The sequence below is a fragment of the Urocitellus parryii genome, chromosome 11 (genome assembly GCF_045843805.1).
Source record: "Urocitellus parryii isolate mUroPar1 chromosome 11, mUroPar1.hap1, whole genome shotgun sequence".
Lineage (NCBI taxonomy): Eukaryota > Metazoa > Chordata > Mammalia > Rodentia > Sciuridae > Urocitellus > Urocitellus parryii.
This window is the reverse complement of record NC_135541.1, coordinates 49,063,560-49,081,968: the sequence shown is the minus strand read 5'-3', so window position 1 is coordinate 49,081,968 and position 18,409 is coordinate 49,063,560. Positions and strand designations below refer to the sequence as shown.

Genomic DNA, 18,409 nt, shown 5'->3' with positions numbered 1-18,409 from the left:
TAATGGTGTCAAATAAATACTTTTTCCTGAAAACATGCATTAAGATTTCTTTCTAAATGTGTACAGAGGATAATCAAGAGCCAGAAGTCTACTCATATTTAAGAGGATAGCATCCAGTTAGTTGATTGAGACTAGTAACAGGAAAAATAATTTTCCCCCTACTAATGCTTTGAAAAATTGTACATATTGTTAAATATCCAGTGTCTTTGACATAACTGTGGTGAATTTGAAGAAATGATAACCTGCTTTCAGGATATTTCATTTACATAATCAGGTTTCTTAGCCTCTGAGCAGCTTTATTAATTAATAACTCTCAAATAAAATGTGCTCTGCAAGGAGAATCATTTTAGCACAGGTAGACTCAACAGAGCAGATGTACATTAAGGCCTGTCAGAGGGAGGAGCACATAAAGGCAATAAAAAAAAACTATCTTCACCACTTCAAGTGTGTAGTTCACCAGTGTTAAGTATATGCACATTGTTGTGCAACTAGTCTCCAGAATTTTTTCACTTGCTAAACTGAAACTATATCTGTTAAACAAAAACTTCCCATTTTCTCCTTCCCCCAGACTTGATAACTAACACTATTTCTCTGAACTTGACCACTCTGTACCATATGTAAGTGAACTCATATAATAGTATTTTTGTGACTGGTTTGTTTCCCTTAGTATAGTGTACTTAAGAGTTATCCACATAGCACACGTCAAATTTTCCTTCTCTTTTAAAGCTGAATAATATTTTGTTTACCTGTTGATGGATACTTGGGTTACTTCTTGGCTATTGTGAATAATATTTCTATGAACATGGGTCTTCAAAAATCTTTTCAAGATCCCGCTTTCAGTTCTTTTGGATATGTTCCTAGAACTGGAATTGCTGGATCATGTAGTAATTTTATTTTTACTTTTTTGAGAAACAACCATTTTACATTCTCACCAATTGCATAAGGGTTCTGACTTCTCCACATTTTAACACTTGTTACTTCCTGCTTTTTAGACAGTACTGATCCTTATGGGTGTGAGATGATAATCTCATTATGATTTTGATTGTATTTCCTAGAGGATTAGTGATGTTGAACATCTTTTGATATGTTTGTTGGGTATTTATATATCTTCTTTGAAGAGATGTCTATTCAAAGCCTTTTCCTATTTTTTGATCAGACTGATTCTTTGTTGAGTAATAAATCTATAAATATTCTACATTTAAACCCATAATCAGATATATTATTTGCAAACGCTTCCCATTCCATAAGTTGCCTTTTCACTGTTGATTATATCCTTTGATGCACAGATTTTGATGTAGTCCATTTTATCTACTTTTACTTGTTTGTGCTTTTGGTAGCATAACCAAGAAATCATTGCTAAACCCTGTGTCATGAAGCTTTTCATGTTTTGTTCTAAGATTTTTGTAACTTTAGGTCTTATGTTTAGGTCTTGGACACATTTTAAGTTTTGTATGTGGTGTCAAGTAGGGGCCCTACTTTACGCTTTTGCATGTGGATATACTCACTTTTGTTGAAGAGATTGTTCTAAAGGCATGCATTTCAATCAACTTTTAAAAATCTCTAGTTTGACTTTTGTTTCTAATTTGTTAAAGATACATTTTTTTTTTCCATTTAGCCTTTGCTGGTTTCTTGTAAAGCAATTATGGAGGAACACTAGACAAAGCAATGCTGAGAATAGCAGAACAGAGCTGGTAATGTTATGTACCCACCAGAGGTGGGCAGTTGCCAAGTACCCATAGTTTGGGAAGGCGTGAGTGGGAAGTTTATCCATTTGTCCATCCATCCATCAAGTCACAACCACATTTTATAGATAAAGTTCAGGGAGGTACAGTTGTCTTTGTGGTTGTGAAACTCAAACCTCATCAGTCTGACTTCACTGACTTCATACATCTTTGTTCTTCACAAATCATGCCAGATTCTTAATTCTTCTAGTGCACCTTTAGTAGGCTTAATGTTACCAAGCTCTTCACTGCTACATGCTTATCAGATGCCATTCATTTAGTGTTCATACCCCATAGATGTAAAGCTTAAGCATAAACTGGCAATTGGTTGAATCGGAAAAGGCAGCCATTCCTTTCCAGATGTTTTAATGGCGCCCTCTTGTGGCAATAGTTGTCCTTAGGGCATAAATAGTTTGCTTAGAGGGAAAGAGGGCCAACTATGTTCTTTCACTGGGTTAGCCCTAAAACATGCTTTTTGCGGTATTTGGTCCTTACTCTAGTTTACTGAAATACAGAGGGATTAAACAAGGCTAATAGATTTGTTCAGCTTCACCCGAGAAATTTAAATCCGGACTTTGATTCCAAAACCCTTTCCTTAGAGTACATTCCAGGTTACATTCCTATGTTAAAAGAATTCGATAGAAGGATTTATTTAAGAATGTCTAATGTTAGCTTATCCTTATTTATTTTTTCAGTGAATATTTTTGAGGATGGTGTTTACAAATGATGCAAAAACCATGAATGTGTATCTGAGCTATATCTAAGAACATACGGGAGAATTTCATTCTTTCCTATGGAAATGGTATTTGGGGTGATTCCTGAAGTAAAACTAAAATTTGAGAAGGTATTGGAGGAGATAACCCAATGTTCTGGGGCCTCCACTACCTACTTCTCCCTGTCTGGAATGCATCCTCCCTTGGTGTCTTTAGGGTGCACGCTCTCCTTGCTGCGGGTCTTTCCTGACCAGCCTGGTAAGTTTAGCTTAGTGTAGAACACTTGCCTAGCATTCATGAGACCAAGTTCCATCCCCAGCACTGGCAGAAAAACAATTGCCCTTGGCCTGGGTTTCATCACACACACACACACACACACACACACACACACACCAAGTGAAATGGCAACCTGCTTTTGCCACAATCCCTGTTCTCCTCCCTCCCTTGCATTATCTCCATAGCACTTGTCTCTAACCAAATTTAAGCTTTATGAAGGCAGAGATTTGTGTCTGGTTGTTCTTTGGGTTACCCCCAACACCTAGAACAGTGCTTAGCACGCTGATACACTATAAATATTTGCTTAATGAAAATTCTAAACAGTAGTTGATTAAAAGCTACATTTTTTTGAGCACAGCAAGAAAGAAACAGATCCTCACTTGCATTTTAGAAAGATTAAACCAGACACAGTATTTGGGTTGTACACTGAAGTCAGAGATTTGCAAGGTTAAATGCCTCACAGGGGCAGGCAGGAGTGTGGATCCAAATGAGTGCAATCAATAAATACAATAGTGAGTGAGTGGTAGGATTTATGGTTGCACACCTGTTCAAAGGAATTGAAATAAAACAACAACAACAACAACAAAAATCTGCCAGGAAGATTTGGCTCTCTGGCTACCTGTGTGACTAAGTTGAGGAACTGTTCCAGATCAGATCTGCATTGTAATAGAATCACCAGGAATGCTGTGTGCTGCAGGGAGGGCCTGGGGAGCATGGAAGGGCAGGACTGGAACTAAGTGTCCCAGATAGAAAAGGCTGCTTTCCAAGTGAGAAGTTCTAAAGTGTAGTCGTGCAAGCACAGAAGACAAAAAGGATTTAAATTATTTTCTGAGGTAGAATTAACAGGTGACAATGAAGTCTGTTTTTTTGTTGTTGTTGTTTTTAAGTGATGATGAAGCTGCTTAAAACAAGCAGGGAAATGTAATGTTTATGAAAAAAAATGTCATATTACTTATTTTTATAAATCAAATTAAATCTGAGTCCCCAATGTGGGCCACCTAACAGGGGGTTCAATTTCAGTCTTTCCCTGAAGTTATACAAGATCCAGGGAAATAGTCTGGTCCCTGGAAAATACAAGAGGGACTTTGTTGTCTTTATTCCATTGTAGTCACTGTTGAACTCCATAGCAATGGACCCTGAGGTGTCCTTTGAAGACAAACAGCACTGCAGATCCTTAATTTTGGCCTGGGTAGTAGTTTCTATAACTGAAGTTCAGTGGCCTGGAGTCCAGCCTGTCTTATACCCCATTCCTCTTATTTCTCAATAGAGCGAGGTTCACATCCCTATTCTCAGAGCATACTGATTTATGTTCATCTTCCCCTGCACCCATCTTGAGGGAATTTCCTTTCTCTAGGACTGACTTGTGGGGAAAGAGCTAGGAGAGTGGTTTGATTGCAAACAGCAGGTTTTCTATCCTACAATACACTTATGTGAACACAAAGACTTAGGAAAATAGGTGAACAAAATTCAGATCACTGGAAAGAATTTTCAACTTCTCATAGCTCAGTTTTCCTCATTTGGAAACACTGTTGTGAAGATTGGTTTAGATACACGTGTTGAGCGCAGTGCTTGTAACAGTGACCACTTAATAATGTAGACCTTTGCCATGTTTTATCTCCGTAATTATCCTTCTCTGACTAGCACATGTTCCTTTTGAGGAAATGACTCTTCCACAGCTCATCTAGCCAAATGACTCGAGAGAGCTGCCATTTTAGGATGAAGACTGAATTGCATAGCCACAGTGACAGAGCTGCTAATGGTACCCCGTTCCCTTGCCATAGGTACCTATTGGGCAAGGGCTGAGCACATGTCCCTAGCCATGAATACATGTAAACTATTAAGTGCTGGGAAGGAAAACGATAGGGGGATTTGAGTGTCTAAGAAGCTAAGTCTAAGGTTATTGAACCTTGGACAAGGCTGTTTTTTTTTTTTTTTTTTTTCTATTTTAGGCCTTAGATTTTTCCCTTCTGTAAAATGAAAGGACTGCTATGGGGCTCCAGAGGGCCACATCTCGACTTCACAGGCTGTTTACAGGATTCCTGTTGGCCCTGCAGAAGGGTCAGAGAGTGCAAGATTCTGTTGTAGCTGCTGTACATGTCAAAGTACACCTGCTAGTTTTCTTACCTCTTTGTCACTCACATAGAAAGACAGTTCCAAGAAATTGCCAACTGAATGCTAGCAGAAATTTGGAGGCTACTTTTATGGTTTGGGTATGAGCTGTTCCAAAACAGAGAGCTCACGTGACAATGCAAGTAAATGTTCAGAGGTGAAATGATGAGATTATGAGAGCTGTAAATATGTGGATCTAGTCAATTAAATGGATTGATAATTCGAATGGACTACTGTCTCAAAAGGGTGGAGAATGTAGGTTGTAGAATACCCTTGGATTCAACCCCCAGTACTGGCAACAAAGAAAGAAAGGGAGAGGGAGGAAGAAAGAAATGAAGGAATGAAGACTACATGTAGGTTGAACAGGAGGAACAAAACACATATTTTAGGCACTCCTTTGGTTGAAACACAGTATGAGGTATTGTTGGAGATAAGGAAATGCAAGGTCAGGCTTGGAGGAGTTTGCAAAGAGTATTTAGAAGTACTAACAGACATTAGCTTGGCTCAAAGCATTAAGTTAATTATATTGCTTTCTCCGCTGGCTACAGGATCTACCTCATGAATATCAACATGGACAGAAAATGACAGTGGTTCAGAAACACTTTTCAAATTTGTAACAAGAAATATAATCTCTAAAAGATTTAAACAGATTGTCCCCACTTGAATACTAGTCATTATTCAAGCCACAGAACTGGACTTGGACCTGTGTGTAATCTAGGGGGTGATGTATAGAAGCACACAACCAATGGGAGGTGCTGTTACTCTGAGAGCCATCTAAGGAAAGAAAGGTTTTCTAAACTTCCAAAAAAAGTTGCTTTACCAGCAATGGGGTTACTACTACTGTGCCTAGATGAAAATGCACCTTTTAAAGGCACACTCAAACATTGCTGACGGGACTGCAAATTGGAACAACCACTCTGGAAAACAGTATGGAGATTGCTCAGAAAAACTTGGAATGGAACCACTATTTGACCCAGCTATCCCACTTCTCAGTTTATACCCAGCATATTAAAATCAGCATATTAAAAAAAATCAGCATGTTACAGCGACACAGCCACATCAGTGTTTATAGCAGTTCAATTCACAATAGCTAAACTATGGAGCTAACCTAGGTGCCCTTCAACAGATGAATGGATAAAGAAATTGTGGTATATACACACAAGGGTAGAAGAAGAATGAAATCATGGCACTTGCCAGCAAATGGATGGAACTGGAGAATATTATGCTAAGTCAAATAAGCCAATCCCCCCAAACCAAAGGCCAATGTTTTCTCTGACATGCAGATGCTAATTCCCAATGGGAGGAGGAGGGTGGGTAGGGAAGAATAGATACTTTGAATTAGAGGGAAGTTAAAAGGGGGTAGGGGGTATGGGGGTAATAATAATAGAATGAATTGGCTATTACCACCCTATGTGCATATATGTTTACATGGCCTGTGGAACTCTGCAACATGTACAACCAGACGAATGGGAAAGTATACTCCATTTATGTATGATTTGTCAAAATGCATTGCTATGTACAGTTAAGTAGAATAAAAAAAAATACCCCTTTATTCTCAGTGCAAGTGAGAAGAAATGGGGGCAATACAAAGTACAGCTCAGGATTTATTCCCAAAGGCACAGGGAAATACCAAAGGTAGGCTTGCTTGCCTTTTAGAGCAGATGAGACAAATGTTCACAGGTCAATTGAAAAATGTAACTTGTTTGACGAGCAGATGCTTTGTTTTCAAGAGGCATACTGCCAGATAGGGAAAAGAATTCTGTAAAACCAAAAGGGCATCTGTGACATATGCTGTAACAGAAGACTAAGGGTGTTTGACCACAGTAATTCCACAATTTGGAAGTAACTATTGCTTTTGGCATATGACTTATTTCCCTATGCATACGTAATGGAAAAAATATGTCCATTTCACAAAAAATGGGGTCATCCTGCTCTTTTCAACCACAGGTATATCTGACACAACAGTAAGCTGTGTCATTCATTCTCTTTGGCTTGGTACTTGCACTAGCCACCTATGAATTTTGCAGGTATTAGTGCTTTTTAAAATGCAAACAACTGTCACTTAAACACTAGAGGCAAATGCAGATAACAGCAGACACCATACAGCAAAGCAGCTCATGAAGCTCCCAATTTAGGCTGTTCGAAAGGTCATGACCAGCAGCCACCCAAATAAATTTCCATCATGCAAAATATGTACGTACATATGCTCAGCTACCCAAATAAATTTCCATCATGCAAAATATGTACGTACATATGCTCAGAGGGACGTAATGGAGGTTTTTGTTTTTGTGGAACTGGGGATAGGACCCAGGGCCTCACACATGCCTGATTGAGTATTTTTAAAATAATAAATTCAAAAGAGCATACTCTGAATGACTGGTATCACTATTAGCTCCTTATACCAGAACTGGTTTTTCATGTTCACTTGGCAAAAGTCCAACTAGTGACAAGAATAGTGCTCAGCTGGTGACAAGCTCAGGACTAAGGTACTGAAGAGTTCCTATTTTGAATAAATTCTTACTCTAACCCTAGATTTCCTGGTCAGGAATTTAAAATGGTTCAGATCACTCTTATATAATCTGCTTGATGTTCAGTTTCTGGAAGAAACCATTCCCAATTCAGGGCCCAGATCTCTTTTTTCTTCTTTACAAGCCCAAATATATACAGGATAATAAGGTAAACACAAAGAAAACTTGTCACTGCTAGCATTTAAATATGAACCTTCCTTCAGTCTTTAAAAGTATATTCAAACTACTTCTTACTCAGAAAAAAAATATTTAAAGTACCTTATACATCCCAAATAAGTCACATGAGCCAGTATATAGACAAGCTATGAGAAAACATCATATTCAGAAAGGGAAAAACTCCATGCCCAACGATTTACACACCAAAAAAAAAAAAAAAAAAAAAGGGGGGGGGAGAAATGGGGGATAGTATTAGGGATTAAACTCAGGGGTACTTTAGTACTACTGAGCTACAGTCTCAAGTCCCCCCCTTTTTGAGACAGCATCTAAGTTGTCCAGTACCTCACTAAATTACTGATGCTGGCCTTGAATTTATAATCCAAGGGCTCATCAGCTTCAGAGTTGCTGAGATTACAAGTGTAAGACACTACAGCCAGCAGATCCAATCTTTTTTTTTTTAATAAGTATTTTTTAGTTGTAGTTGGCACAATACCTTTATTTTATTTATTTTTATGTAGTGCTGAGGATCGGACCCAGGGCCTCAATGTGCTAGGCAAATGCTCTACCTGTGAGCCACAACTCCAGCCCCAGATCCAGACAATCTTAAGAGTGCATAGTAAAGAAGTTTACAGTAAACATGTATTAGAAAAAGTCCTTTTCAGTGAGATAGAAGATTAAAATCTGAAAATTCCTATTCCTCCTGATAATGTTCTACAGTGGCATTTTTGATGTTATGAATAATAGCTGGGAAAACCTTAGAAATTTCTGATTTGGTATTTAATCCCTTGGCACATCAGCACACATCTAACTACTGCCATGGAAGTTTGCCAATCTTCACTTATTCAAAGTTCCCACTCAATTATCCACTGATAGCAAAGCAAATATTGTGAAGAAACAAGTTTTATTTTGCAAAGTATTATATGATGTGAACTCCACTGCAAAAGAAATGAATAAATTATTTTTAATTATATAGTCCAGAGAAAGAGATACAGGGTGAATGGAAGTTCTAGGACTAAAGTATCTCTGGGTGGGTGGGTGGGGACAAAAATATATCACCCAGTATCAGGTAAAAGAAAAGAAGAACCATTGAAAAACTACTCGGTGCAATATGCATAGGAGTGGAAGAAAGAGACTGTAAATATTTGCATTGTAAAATAATGTGCATCATCATATAGATTTAAAAATCTGTAACTAAAACCTAATGAAAATCATTCACACAGCATTATGTACACAAATATGTTAAAAAAATATTTTAATAAGCATATTCAGAAATGACAGAAGGGAATGGGAGAAGGTAAATATTTTACAGTGCAAAATTACTATGCATAAATTTAAAAACATCTAATTCATAATTTTAAATGCCTATTTAAATATTACTTCAATACATTTTAAAGCTCAACATATTTGTGTTGAACTGAGTTGCAGATTCTGAACTCTATCTGAAAACATCATAAAACAATACCAAAGGAAAATGATAGTGCTTTGCTGGGGTGGGAGTGGGGTAGGGAGATAAGTAACTACTAACAAAGGCTTCTTTTCCCAATGCAGTTTGTCAAAGAGTTCAAGAGTTATGAAATGTACTAAATCTTAAGCAAATTAAATTCATGATATTACTAAAAATTTTTAAATAGTGTAATGACTTATCAAATTATAGTGGCTGTGTTATAAAGAAGTGTGAAATGCCTGTATAAACACAAAATACAATTAAATATTTAATAAAAGCTGAACATTATGTATTATAATAGTGGAATGTTCATTATGCATATTTTAAAAAGAAAAGTAAAATTTTCCCAACATTTATACATGTGCCGCATTTGTAATCATGCCTGAGAATTTACTTAAAACATTCCTATAATAAATTTGTAAGAACTTCACAAACCAGCAAACAAAATGTATCTTTTAAAAAAGGTGAAAACGGCATCTTAATATTGCAACCATTTAAAAAAGCACAGCATTGCTATTCTAAAGACCATCTTTGACGAAGAGCTAGGAGGCTTTGGATTCATTTCATAAAATCTGGTTTAAAAATGGATTGTGACCATCTGCTAAAACTACCATCATTCTGGATAAATTAATGTTTTAGGTAAAAACAAACAAAAACAACAAAAAATTCATTGCTTCTTGACACTTCTACCCAAAACTTGATTTACTTGTATATTTATGTAACAACAGTGAATGTACATTATATGACATCAAGTGTTGTAAAGTGGCTTTAAACACTGTTTGGGGAAAAAAGTTGTTCATATTGGTGAAAGGAAGCAGTCTGAACAAATGTTAATAACACTTTGTGTGGGGGGGTAAGGCCTAAATGACAATTTCTCAGTGCAAACCTCTACTCAGTTGCATTAGACAATTGAGTCATTAAAAAGAAGACTACTGAAGATTTATTTTTAAAAGGCATTGGCTTCTTGAACTGATGGCTAAAAATGAACTGGAAGAAGCATTTGGGGATATGTCTGTGTGAGAAAAGAATAGTTAATAATCTTTTATAAAAGTCTGGATATAGGTTGGTCTATTAGCTGTATAAAACTACATTTTCTTAACAAGAATTTTGCACTAAAAATAAAATGGCACCCTTACATGACTATGCAGATGGATAATCCCATTTGTCATCACACAGAGAAATGGTTTTATCTATATATCTTATTTTCATTCTGGAAAAACATTATCAAATCTGGAAACTGGCTTATATTGCAAAGGTCTGAAAACTCTTCAAACTCCATCATTTTTCTCATAAAATCAATACTGTTGCCTATCAACAGTTACTCCTGTGTGCCAATATATTAATATCACTTAACCTTTTCCCCTCTATTGATTTAATGCAAAACTGGGAAACTTTATAATGCATATAAAAATAACTAAACAGGAGTCTAGTCAGCATGACACATTTAAGCTGACATTAAACCTTTGTTTTACTTAAAAAATAACTTTGAAAATTATAGCAAATAAAAAACAAACTGTGCAATCTAAGCATCATGCTTAATTTCAGAATTCTCAAATTATTTGTCCATAGAAGAAATTTGAAAAAAACCAAATTTTCACTATTCTTAATGAAGGCTTTTGCCACCTGGATAAGAAACAGGACTTAGTTAACTACATAAACACTTAAAAATTCATTAGAAAAACCTTAGCAAAATAAAATGAAAGCTGACAGACTCAGGATATCAACTCCTCTCATAAAAGTTTACCAACTGTACAAGTTAAGAAAATTATACAAGCTTTTTTGTATTAAGAAAGGACAGCTCAGTCAAGACATATGTACTGTAAAAATCTTTCAAAGGCTACAAAGAATCTGGAAAAATACAGAATGTATTTCTTAAGCCCAGATAAGAATATGGAAAGACATCATTGATGTCAACAATTTTACATATACAAACCTGACTTGGTTTATTTTAAACTTCTATATATAAAAAAATCATGCTAGCATAACTTTCAGGATTCATAAGGGTTCCCTTAATAATGATACTCAATTTATATGGAGAAACAATGCCTGTTACAAGGATATTTCAAGAAACTCAGAAAAATTGATGTTAAGCAGAACTCTAAACTTATTATTTTTTTCCTTTCTTTCCTGGTATTCCTCCATATGAAACTAAAGAAAAATTACCTTGTAGTGAGATTTTATGATTAATACATCAAATGAAAAGGTACTGATATCTTTACTTCATTCAAATTTGCTAATTATTTTTATATCTTGAAAGGGTCTGATAGTTGTGAAGAAAAAGATCTTGAAAAAGGTAGAATTATAAAATCTTATTTCCTAAAAAGTTAGGATTCAATTCAAATTTTCAAATTTTAACCAATTGCTTATAGGAAATAAAAAATTTTTAAGGTAACCCATCAACCCTGAAAATTTTAGTCACACCAGAATTTTTCCAAATAAAGTAAAATAGGCCTAAAATTTAGTCATCTGTGTTTTCAAGTTCTTCAAATTTTCCATGTGATATTGCTTCTTGGAAAAATTCAGAAGAACCTGGACTTTCTTTTCCATTGCTGTTTACCCTTCGCCTTTTGGCAGGTCTCTCACTTTTTTCATCCAAATCATTTTCATTTCTTGCAGTCATATGGGCAAGTTTTGGATCAGTGGTTAGGTTATCTGTTTCATAACCATTAGTATCCATGTCTGCATGAAGTGGTTTCTTATTTCCACCTGTTGGTCCATTGACATGTAATCCTTCAACTTTTATTTCTTCTTTGTTTAATATTTCACCTGGTCCATTAGATGACACCCCTAAGTAGAAAGAAAGATAAATAAAACTGCTAGTACAAAAAAGTTAAATTTGTAAACTATTATAAACAGCTACTGCAAAATACCTTTTTTTTTTTTTTTTCAAAGAAGCAAAGCAGATATGGTCTAAATTTTGGTTCCATTACTTACTAGCTGTGTGATGTTAAGCCAACTCCCTACACTCTCTATACCTCATTTTCATCACATATACTCAATGAGGATCAGAACAGGTTTACCTTACAACATACCTTGTAAAAATCAAGTTAAGTTAATAAATGTAAAAAACAAAGAATAGAATTTGGCATGTTAATTTTTTTCTCTTCATTTTGTGCTAAGGATTGAACCCAGGGGTACTTTATCACTGAACTACATCACCAGCCCTTTGTATTTTTTATTTTGAGAGTGTCTTCAGTTGTTGAGGTTGGCCTCAAACTTGTGATCCTCCTACCTTGGCTTCCCAAGTTGCTGGGATTACGTGTGTGTGCCACTGCACCTCACAAATTTTGGCATATATTAAAAGAATACTAGGTATTATGTGACAACAAAGAGGCAGTGAAGGCTTGGGAAGATGAAGCAGGAGGACTGGGAGTTCAAACCCAGCCTCAGGAACTTAGTGAAACCCTGTCTCTAAATAAAACATAAAAAAATGGAATGGGGATATGGTTCAGCGGTTCAATCCCTGGTACAAAAAAAAAAAAATAGAGGCACTGGATCTAATAGCTTAAATAAGCTGAACCAAAGAGATACGCATAAACTATCCAGACTTAGCAAAAGGGCTGACTTTCTAAATCTATATAAAAACAAAATCAATAGTTATTATTATAGAAGCTTAAAATTTTCTACAGCCATATAAAATCAAGATGCCATAACTTTTTTTATTCTTAATAAAATCTATCGGTTTTGTGCTTTAAAAGATCACACACTATATTTATCTAAGGGGATTTAAATAATCCTTTTTGTAAAAATTTAATGTTGCAGTGTCTAAATGTACACTTAAAAAAAGTGCTAAAAGTAAATACAAATTCCTCCACAATAGGTTAAGAAAAGTTAAAGGATAATTATTCTAATAAAAGTAAGGAATGACAGAAAGATCATAATAGAATTGATGGCAAAATGGAATTCAAATTTTGGTGATAAAAGTAAATACAGGACCCACCACAAGAGATAATTAAAGTTTAATTACCTGAAAAATATTCAGCATAAAGAATTACATTCTAGTTCAAAGAAAATATTCTACTTTCCCTAGCTCAAAAATGCACTCAACCTGAATGCACAAAGGGATTAATGTATCATGAGATACTGAAGAAAATCTTCAAGGTTATTATGCTACTAAAGATAATCCAAATAGTCAAAGCAGTGCCCTTATTACCTATTTTTTTTTTCTTTATAGGCTTACAGCACTTAAATGATACAAACATTCAAGGTATTTTATAAATAATTATAATCTTGATGTGAAATGCCTATAATTCTGGTTTAGAAGTTAACACCAATACTTACATCCAGGCATCATCTCATCTAGATAAGAGATGCTACTGAAAACAAATTTCTTAAAAAGAAATGGACATTGTTGGTAGTATGCTTTAGTAAATTTATTTTTTAGGAATGTTAATGAGAACCTCTTTCCAATTACTATGTATTCTATGTCTTTTAAAATACATGTATGCTGACATTATATATGTTTCATACATTACTTAAAATTTTTCACTCTCTGCTTTGGAAGTCTGGCAAAAACACAAACTGAGTTTCTTGAACTACTGAAAGAAAAGTGTCCGTCACCATGAAGGAATAGAAATGTTTTATCAGTTACTTACCATTTTGGTTACTATTGCTTACAGTGCCATCTTCTTTCTCAGACTGGCTGTTACTACTGTTTGAGGCAATTGGGGGAGGGGATGGTGCTCGACTTGATGCAGCACTTTCACTTTCATCCAGAAGCCGATCCATGTAGTCCCTTTAAAATTAAGTTAAATAATAATACAATTATTTTCTTACAATAAAAAGTTTAAAATTTAAATTAGTTGAGGTTAAATTTTTAAGTTTTCATTAACAAAAATATCCTAATTTTCACTTCCATTAAATCTAATGCCTCATATCTTGCACCAGGATCTAAACATTTAAATGAAGTCTCTTTTGGTTACATGTTTATAGGGAAAATGCATAAAGGCTTTAAACTAGCAAAATTTAAAGACCCATGGGAAGTTTAAAAACTTAAATTTGTAGGCAAGTGCTTAGTGTGGCCCAACTAAAACTGAAGCATCTGCAAGTGAAGAGATCAGGATGCTGTCATCAGGAATACAAAATAAGTTCTGAACAAAAGCTGGATTTTAAAGCTCCTAAAGGCACAAGGAAGATAAACTGGGACACAATGAAGAGGACTGACCATCTCCAAAAATCTTTCTAAATACCTTCTGTTATTACCTTTCTGTGAAATCTGAGCTATAATAAGCTAAGTTCTCAGGCTTATCAGTGGATTTTTATACTGTCAGTAACTTTTAAGATGAGCACAATTCTTCCCTGTGTTATTCATAACTACATAGTTGTGGTAAGTGACACTAGGTTAGGGTGAGAAGATCTGGGCTTAAATACTTGTCTCTTTGAGGGTTAGTGTCTTTACCTATAAAATGCAGATAAGTTATACCTGTCCTACCTATCACACATGGTTGTTCTATTAGGTATGTTTGAAAATGTTTTGTAAAAGATAAAGGTCAGCAAACTATGTCCTGTGGCTAGCCATCTGTTAAGTTTTATCGGCATGTAGCCACACATATTAATGTCTATGAATGTTTTCATGCAATGACAACAGAGCTGGGTAGTTGTGACAGAGACCTTAAGATCTGCAGAGCTTAAGATATTTATTTTCTATCTCTTTACATACAAGTGTTTGCTTATTCCTGTACTAAGATATAATTACCCAAGGGCAGGAGCTTTAGTCTATTTTGTTTACCACTGCATCAATAAATTCAATAAATACTTACTTATTTTAAAATTCCTTAAAAGTAAATGAGTCTCTTAGAACTTTGCAATAAATTAAGAATGTAAGAAGGAAACAGTTAAACCTCTTAGGACTTTTATGAAATTCCATGGAAATATTCTACAATATACTATTAATTGTAGTTATAAACTTAAACTATATTATGACCACTGCCACCTGGGTTATGAGGCTATCATAAATAGAGGAATGTCGTATCCAACCTCAAGATGATTCAAGTAGTCTGAGGCATAAAGCCAATGAATATCATAGAAACATATATCACTATGACTAATCATTTTAGGGCATTATTTTCCTCATTTATAAAAGGAGATTATAATTACAGAACAATGACATAAGTAATCTGAAGTACAAAGAAATGGAAATGAGTTTGATGAATACCGATGGGATATCAGAAACTAAGGCTAAGAGAACAGAAGATACATGATTAAGAAGGGTGAAAATGAATATAGCTTAGTGGGAATGAAAAATAAAGGATGTTAAAAGCCAAAAGGAAGCTAGAGTTGTTAGATATCAAAATTATTTTAAATTTCTGAATATGGCAATGATATAAAGAACAATGATTGTCATTTTCTAAAGATGAATGAAATCTCAAATTTGTGTGTGGCTAGATCTTTCAAAAAACTATTTGTAGATAGAAAAGTAGCAAACATGCTTCATTGTGGTAAACAAATGAAAGGTAACAATTTAATGGAAAAATAAATAACTTTCAGGATAATGTGTTCTGAACTACAGAGTTTGAACTTATAAAGGTTAAGAAAAACTCACAAATTTTTCCCTATAGGCAGTAATTTCATGTTTAATACAGCATTTAAAAGCAAGTTTTAATAGAAAATGGAAGCAAACCAGAAAAATGTCTCTACACTTACAAACAAACAAACAAACAAACAAACAAAAAAAAAAACCCCACAATTTCTTCCTATCTGAAAAATCATGTATGGTTTGGTTACTGCTTCTTATTGAAGACTGTACAGCTAAAAAGGATGAATCTTACTTAAAAATAAATTATGGTTCTTTCTGTTTTAAAAAGCATTATAAAAGACCCAGAGGAGTTATAACTGATGTCTACAAAACCATGGTAAACTGGCCTAAGGGAAAAAACACATTTGTTCACATCATACCATTTCAATAAGGGACCACTGTTAACTCTTATAGCCTGAGAAACATAAGATATGGGTTACTATGCTTATTGCATCCCAGAATACTTAAGCAGGATTCAAGCTTATTAGATATAAGTATCTTCAAAAAGTTTTCATAAATTATGATGGAGAGATTATTATAGAAACTAGTATGTTTGGTGGTACATCCCTACCTAACCTGTTGAGCTTGACATCACAGAGGACCAACTAAGCCAGCCCACAACACTTCCCTTGGTGATGCTTTCTCAAAGAGAAAACTGGATGAACCATGAGTCTGACCCAGAATGACAACTCTTATGTTCTTACTGCTGATGATGACAGATTGACTGTAGTTCATGTGTGAACATTATTTCTGAAATGGGTGAAAAAAATGAAAGATGTTACTATTATTTTTCCCTACAGAATAGTTGAAAACTGAGACTAAAATTTTAAGATATACGCTGCCTACTGGAGAGATATATTTAGTCCTATATCATAATGCTTGTATACTACCAATGAATAACCCATAAAAATTTTATTTCAATAACACTTAAGTAGTTAAACGCTGGAATGCTGCTTACATAAAATTACACCCAATCACCAGCTTTGAATAACAAGGGATGAAGTACACAGTCCATGGTCTCATGATTTCCAAGAGCCAATTATACTCATTTATTCCTTTTTAAACTATTTTGCTTTTGGGCTTTTGAATATTGGATCCTCCAAGGAAGTGACCAAGAGAGACACATACCTACAATTTAATGCAACCAAGAAAGTACAGCCTAGGAGTTTAAAAAACACAATCAAATATATATGTAAAGCAGATCTTTGAAAATCAATTATTTTGACAGCCTTAATTAAGAACATCTTTATTGATGGGTACTGATCAAATCAAGCCCTAGCTTTGCATTATTTTATATTCTGCAAACATTAGGGAATAATCAAGGGCAGTATCATATAAAGTTAATTCTGCCATAACAATTCATTGATATTTTAAAACAATGATTTGTGTGAGATGAAGAGTTCAGTACTTGGGCTGGGGTTGTGGCTCAGCGGTAAAATGCTTGCCTAGCATGTGTGAGGTTTGGTCCTCATCACCACATAAAAATAAATAAGTAAAATAAAGGTACCGTGTCCACATACGACCAAAAAAAAAAAAAAAAAAGTTCAATACTCTTTGTACTTTAAGTATATACTTTTAACAATTACTTGTTTCTTGGTGGTAGAATGTATGTTTTATTCCAAAACCAGACTGAATGAGGCTAAAAGAATTTGATGCATGAGAACTATATTAGGTATAACAAAACATTTTGCATACAGTACATTCAACAACCTATATCTATGTCATTGGGAGAAAGCTAGAGCTGGATTATTAAATATTACTTCTCTTAAAGATTCAGGACAGCTAGGAAAAAGAAAGTCACTATGTGCATTTTCTCTCTTCTATAAAAAGTTGGTAGCAAAAAAGAGGATGCAATTTGACCGGATTTATTATATGCCTTTACTTTTCCCTTTTTAGAACATCATATTCAAATCTTATTTTGGTTCCTGGGATCAAAAAAGACTGGACAAGGAAAAATATTAATTTTCCTTCTTCTTTAAAGGGCCTCTACTAGTCATATCACCTAGTTTTAGAAAACAAAAATTTTCCTATTTCCACTGCTCTCAAAGAATTATTAGGGATTAAAACTGTATAATAACACACTTTTCCACAGTTGTTCTGATATATTTTTCTCAGGGGTACATAACAAAAATATACACTCTAAACTTTGCTTTAATGATATATTTGCTGTTTCGAATAATATGAGATGTGGCTTACAATCTTTTATACAACACTGAAAAGTCTAAATGCCCTATAAAGGTAAAAATTTAAACTAATGTAATTTTATTACAAAAGTAAGAGTCTAAAAACCATTACACTTTTAAGAAAGTGCTAGAAAAGTAAAAAGAAAGAAAAAAATTTTTTTTTTGCCTTAAAGGAAGAAATTAACTCACGTTACACCAGGATGAAGGTTATATTTCTTTTTTCCAAATCGCGTTTGCTGGGCAAAAAAATCATAACGTTCCGATTTTTTCCACATGTAATAGAATGCTACACATTCACCAACTGATCTTGTTCGTACCTGTAACAAACAAACCCGTTTTTTAAGAATCATCTACTTCTTAATAGTTATTCCATGAAAAACATTTGAAGTCTGAAAATAAACATAAAATCTTTAACTGATCTATTATATTAGATATGAAATAAAATATTGCAGCAACTATGTTGATACTATTAAGAGAATTAATACATTGGCAACTGATCTTCAGATATATAACATTCTACTTTTTAAAGGCTACCCCACCATCCTAATAATTTACTACAAAGTAAATGCTCTTTTATTGAAAATGTCTGGAAATGGCATTTAGGTGAAAAATGAATTATGAACTGTTTAAAAATACTTCTATACTGATAATGCACGTAGGGAATCTACCTTTAATCTCTTTCAAAAGATTCTCTTGCTAGTCCCAACAATAATCCAGACTAATTCAATTTACCTTCTAAAAAGTCTGAGGATATGCCAGTGTGAT

General features: G+C 34.4%; 1 protein-coding gene across 7 annotated transcripts in view; it reads right to left on the bottom strand.

The window, feature by feature from the left end:
- Positions 1–8,709: 8,709 nt before the first annotated feature.
- Mier1 (MIER1 transcriptional regulator) overlaps positions 8,710–18,409 on the bottom strand; it is a 58,369-nt gene continuing 48,669 nt past the window's right edge. For all 7 annotated transcript variants that reach the window (XM_026409345.2, XM_026409299.2, XM_026409291.2 and 4 more), the window contains 3 exons: positions 17,834–17,961; positions 13,543–13,682; positions 8,710–11,734 (listed from right to left, as the gene is read on the bottom strand). In XM_026409345.2, the coding sequence (XP_026265130.2) occupies positions 11,406–11,734; positions 13,543–13,682; positions 17,834–17,961 (597 nt within the window). In that variant the 3' untranslated portion in view covers positions 8,710–11,405. The remainder of the gene's footprint in view (positions 11,735–13,542; positions 13,683–17,833; positions 17,962–18,409) is intronic.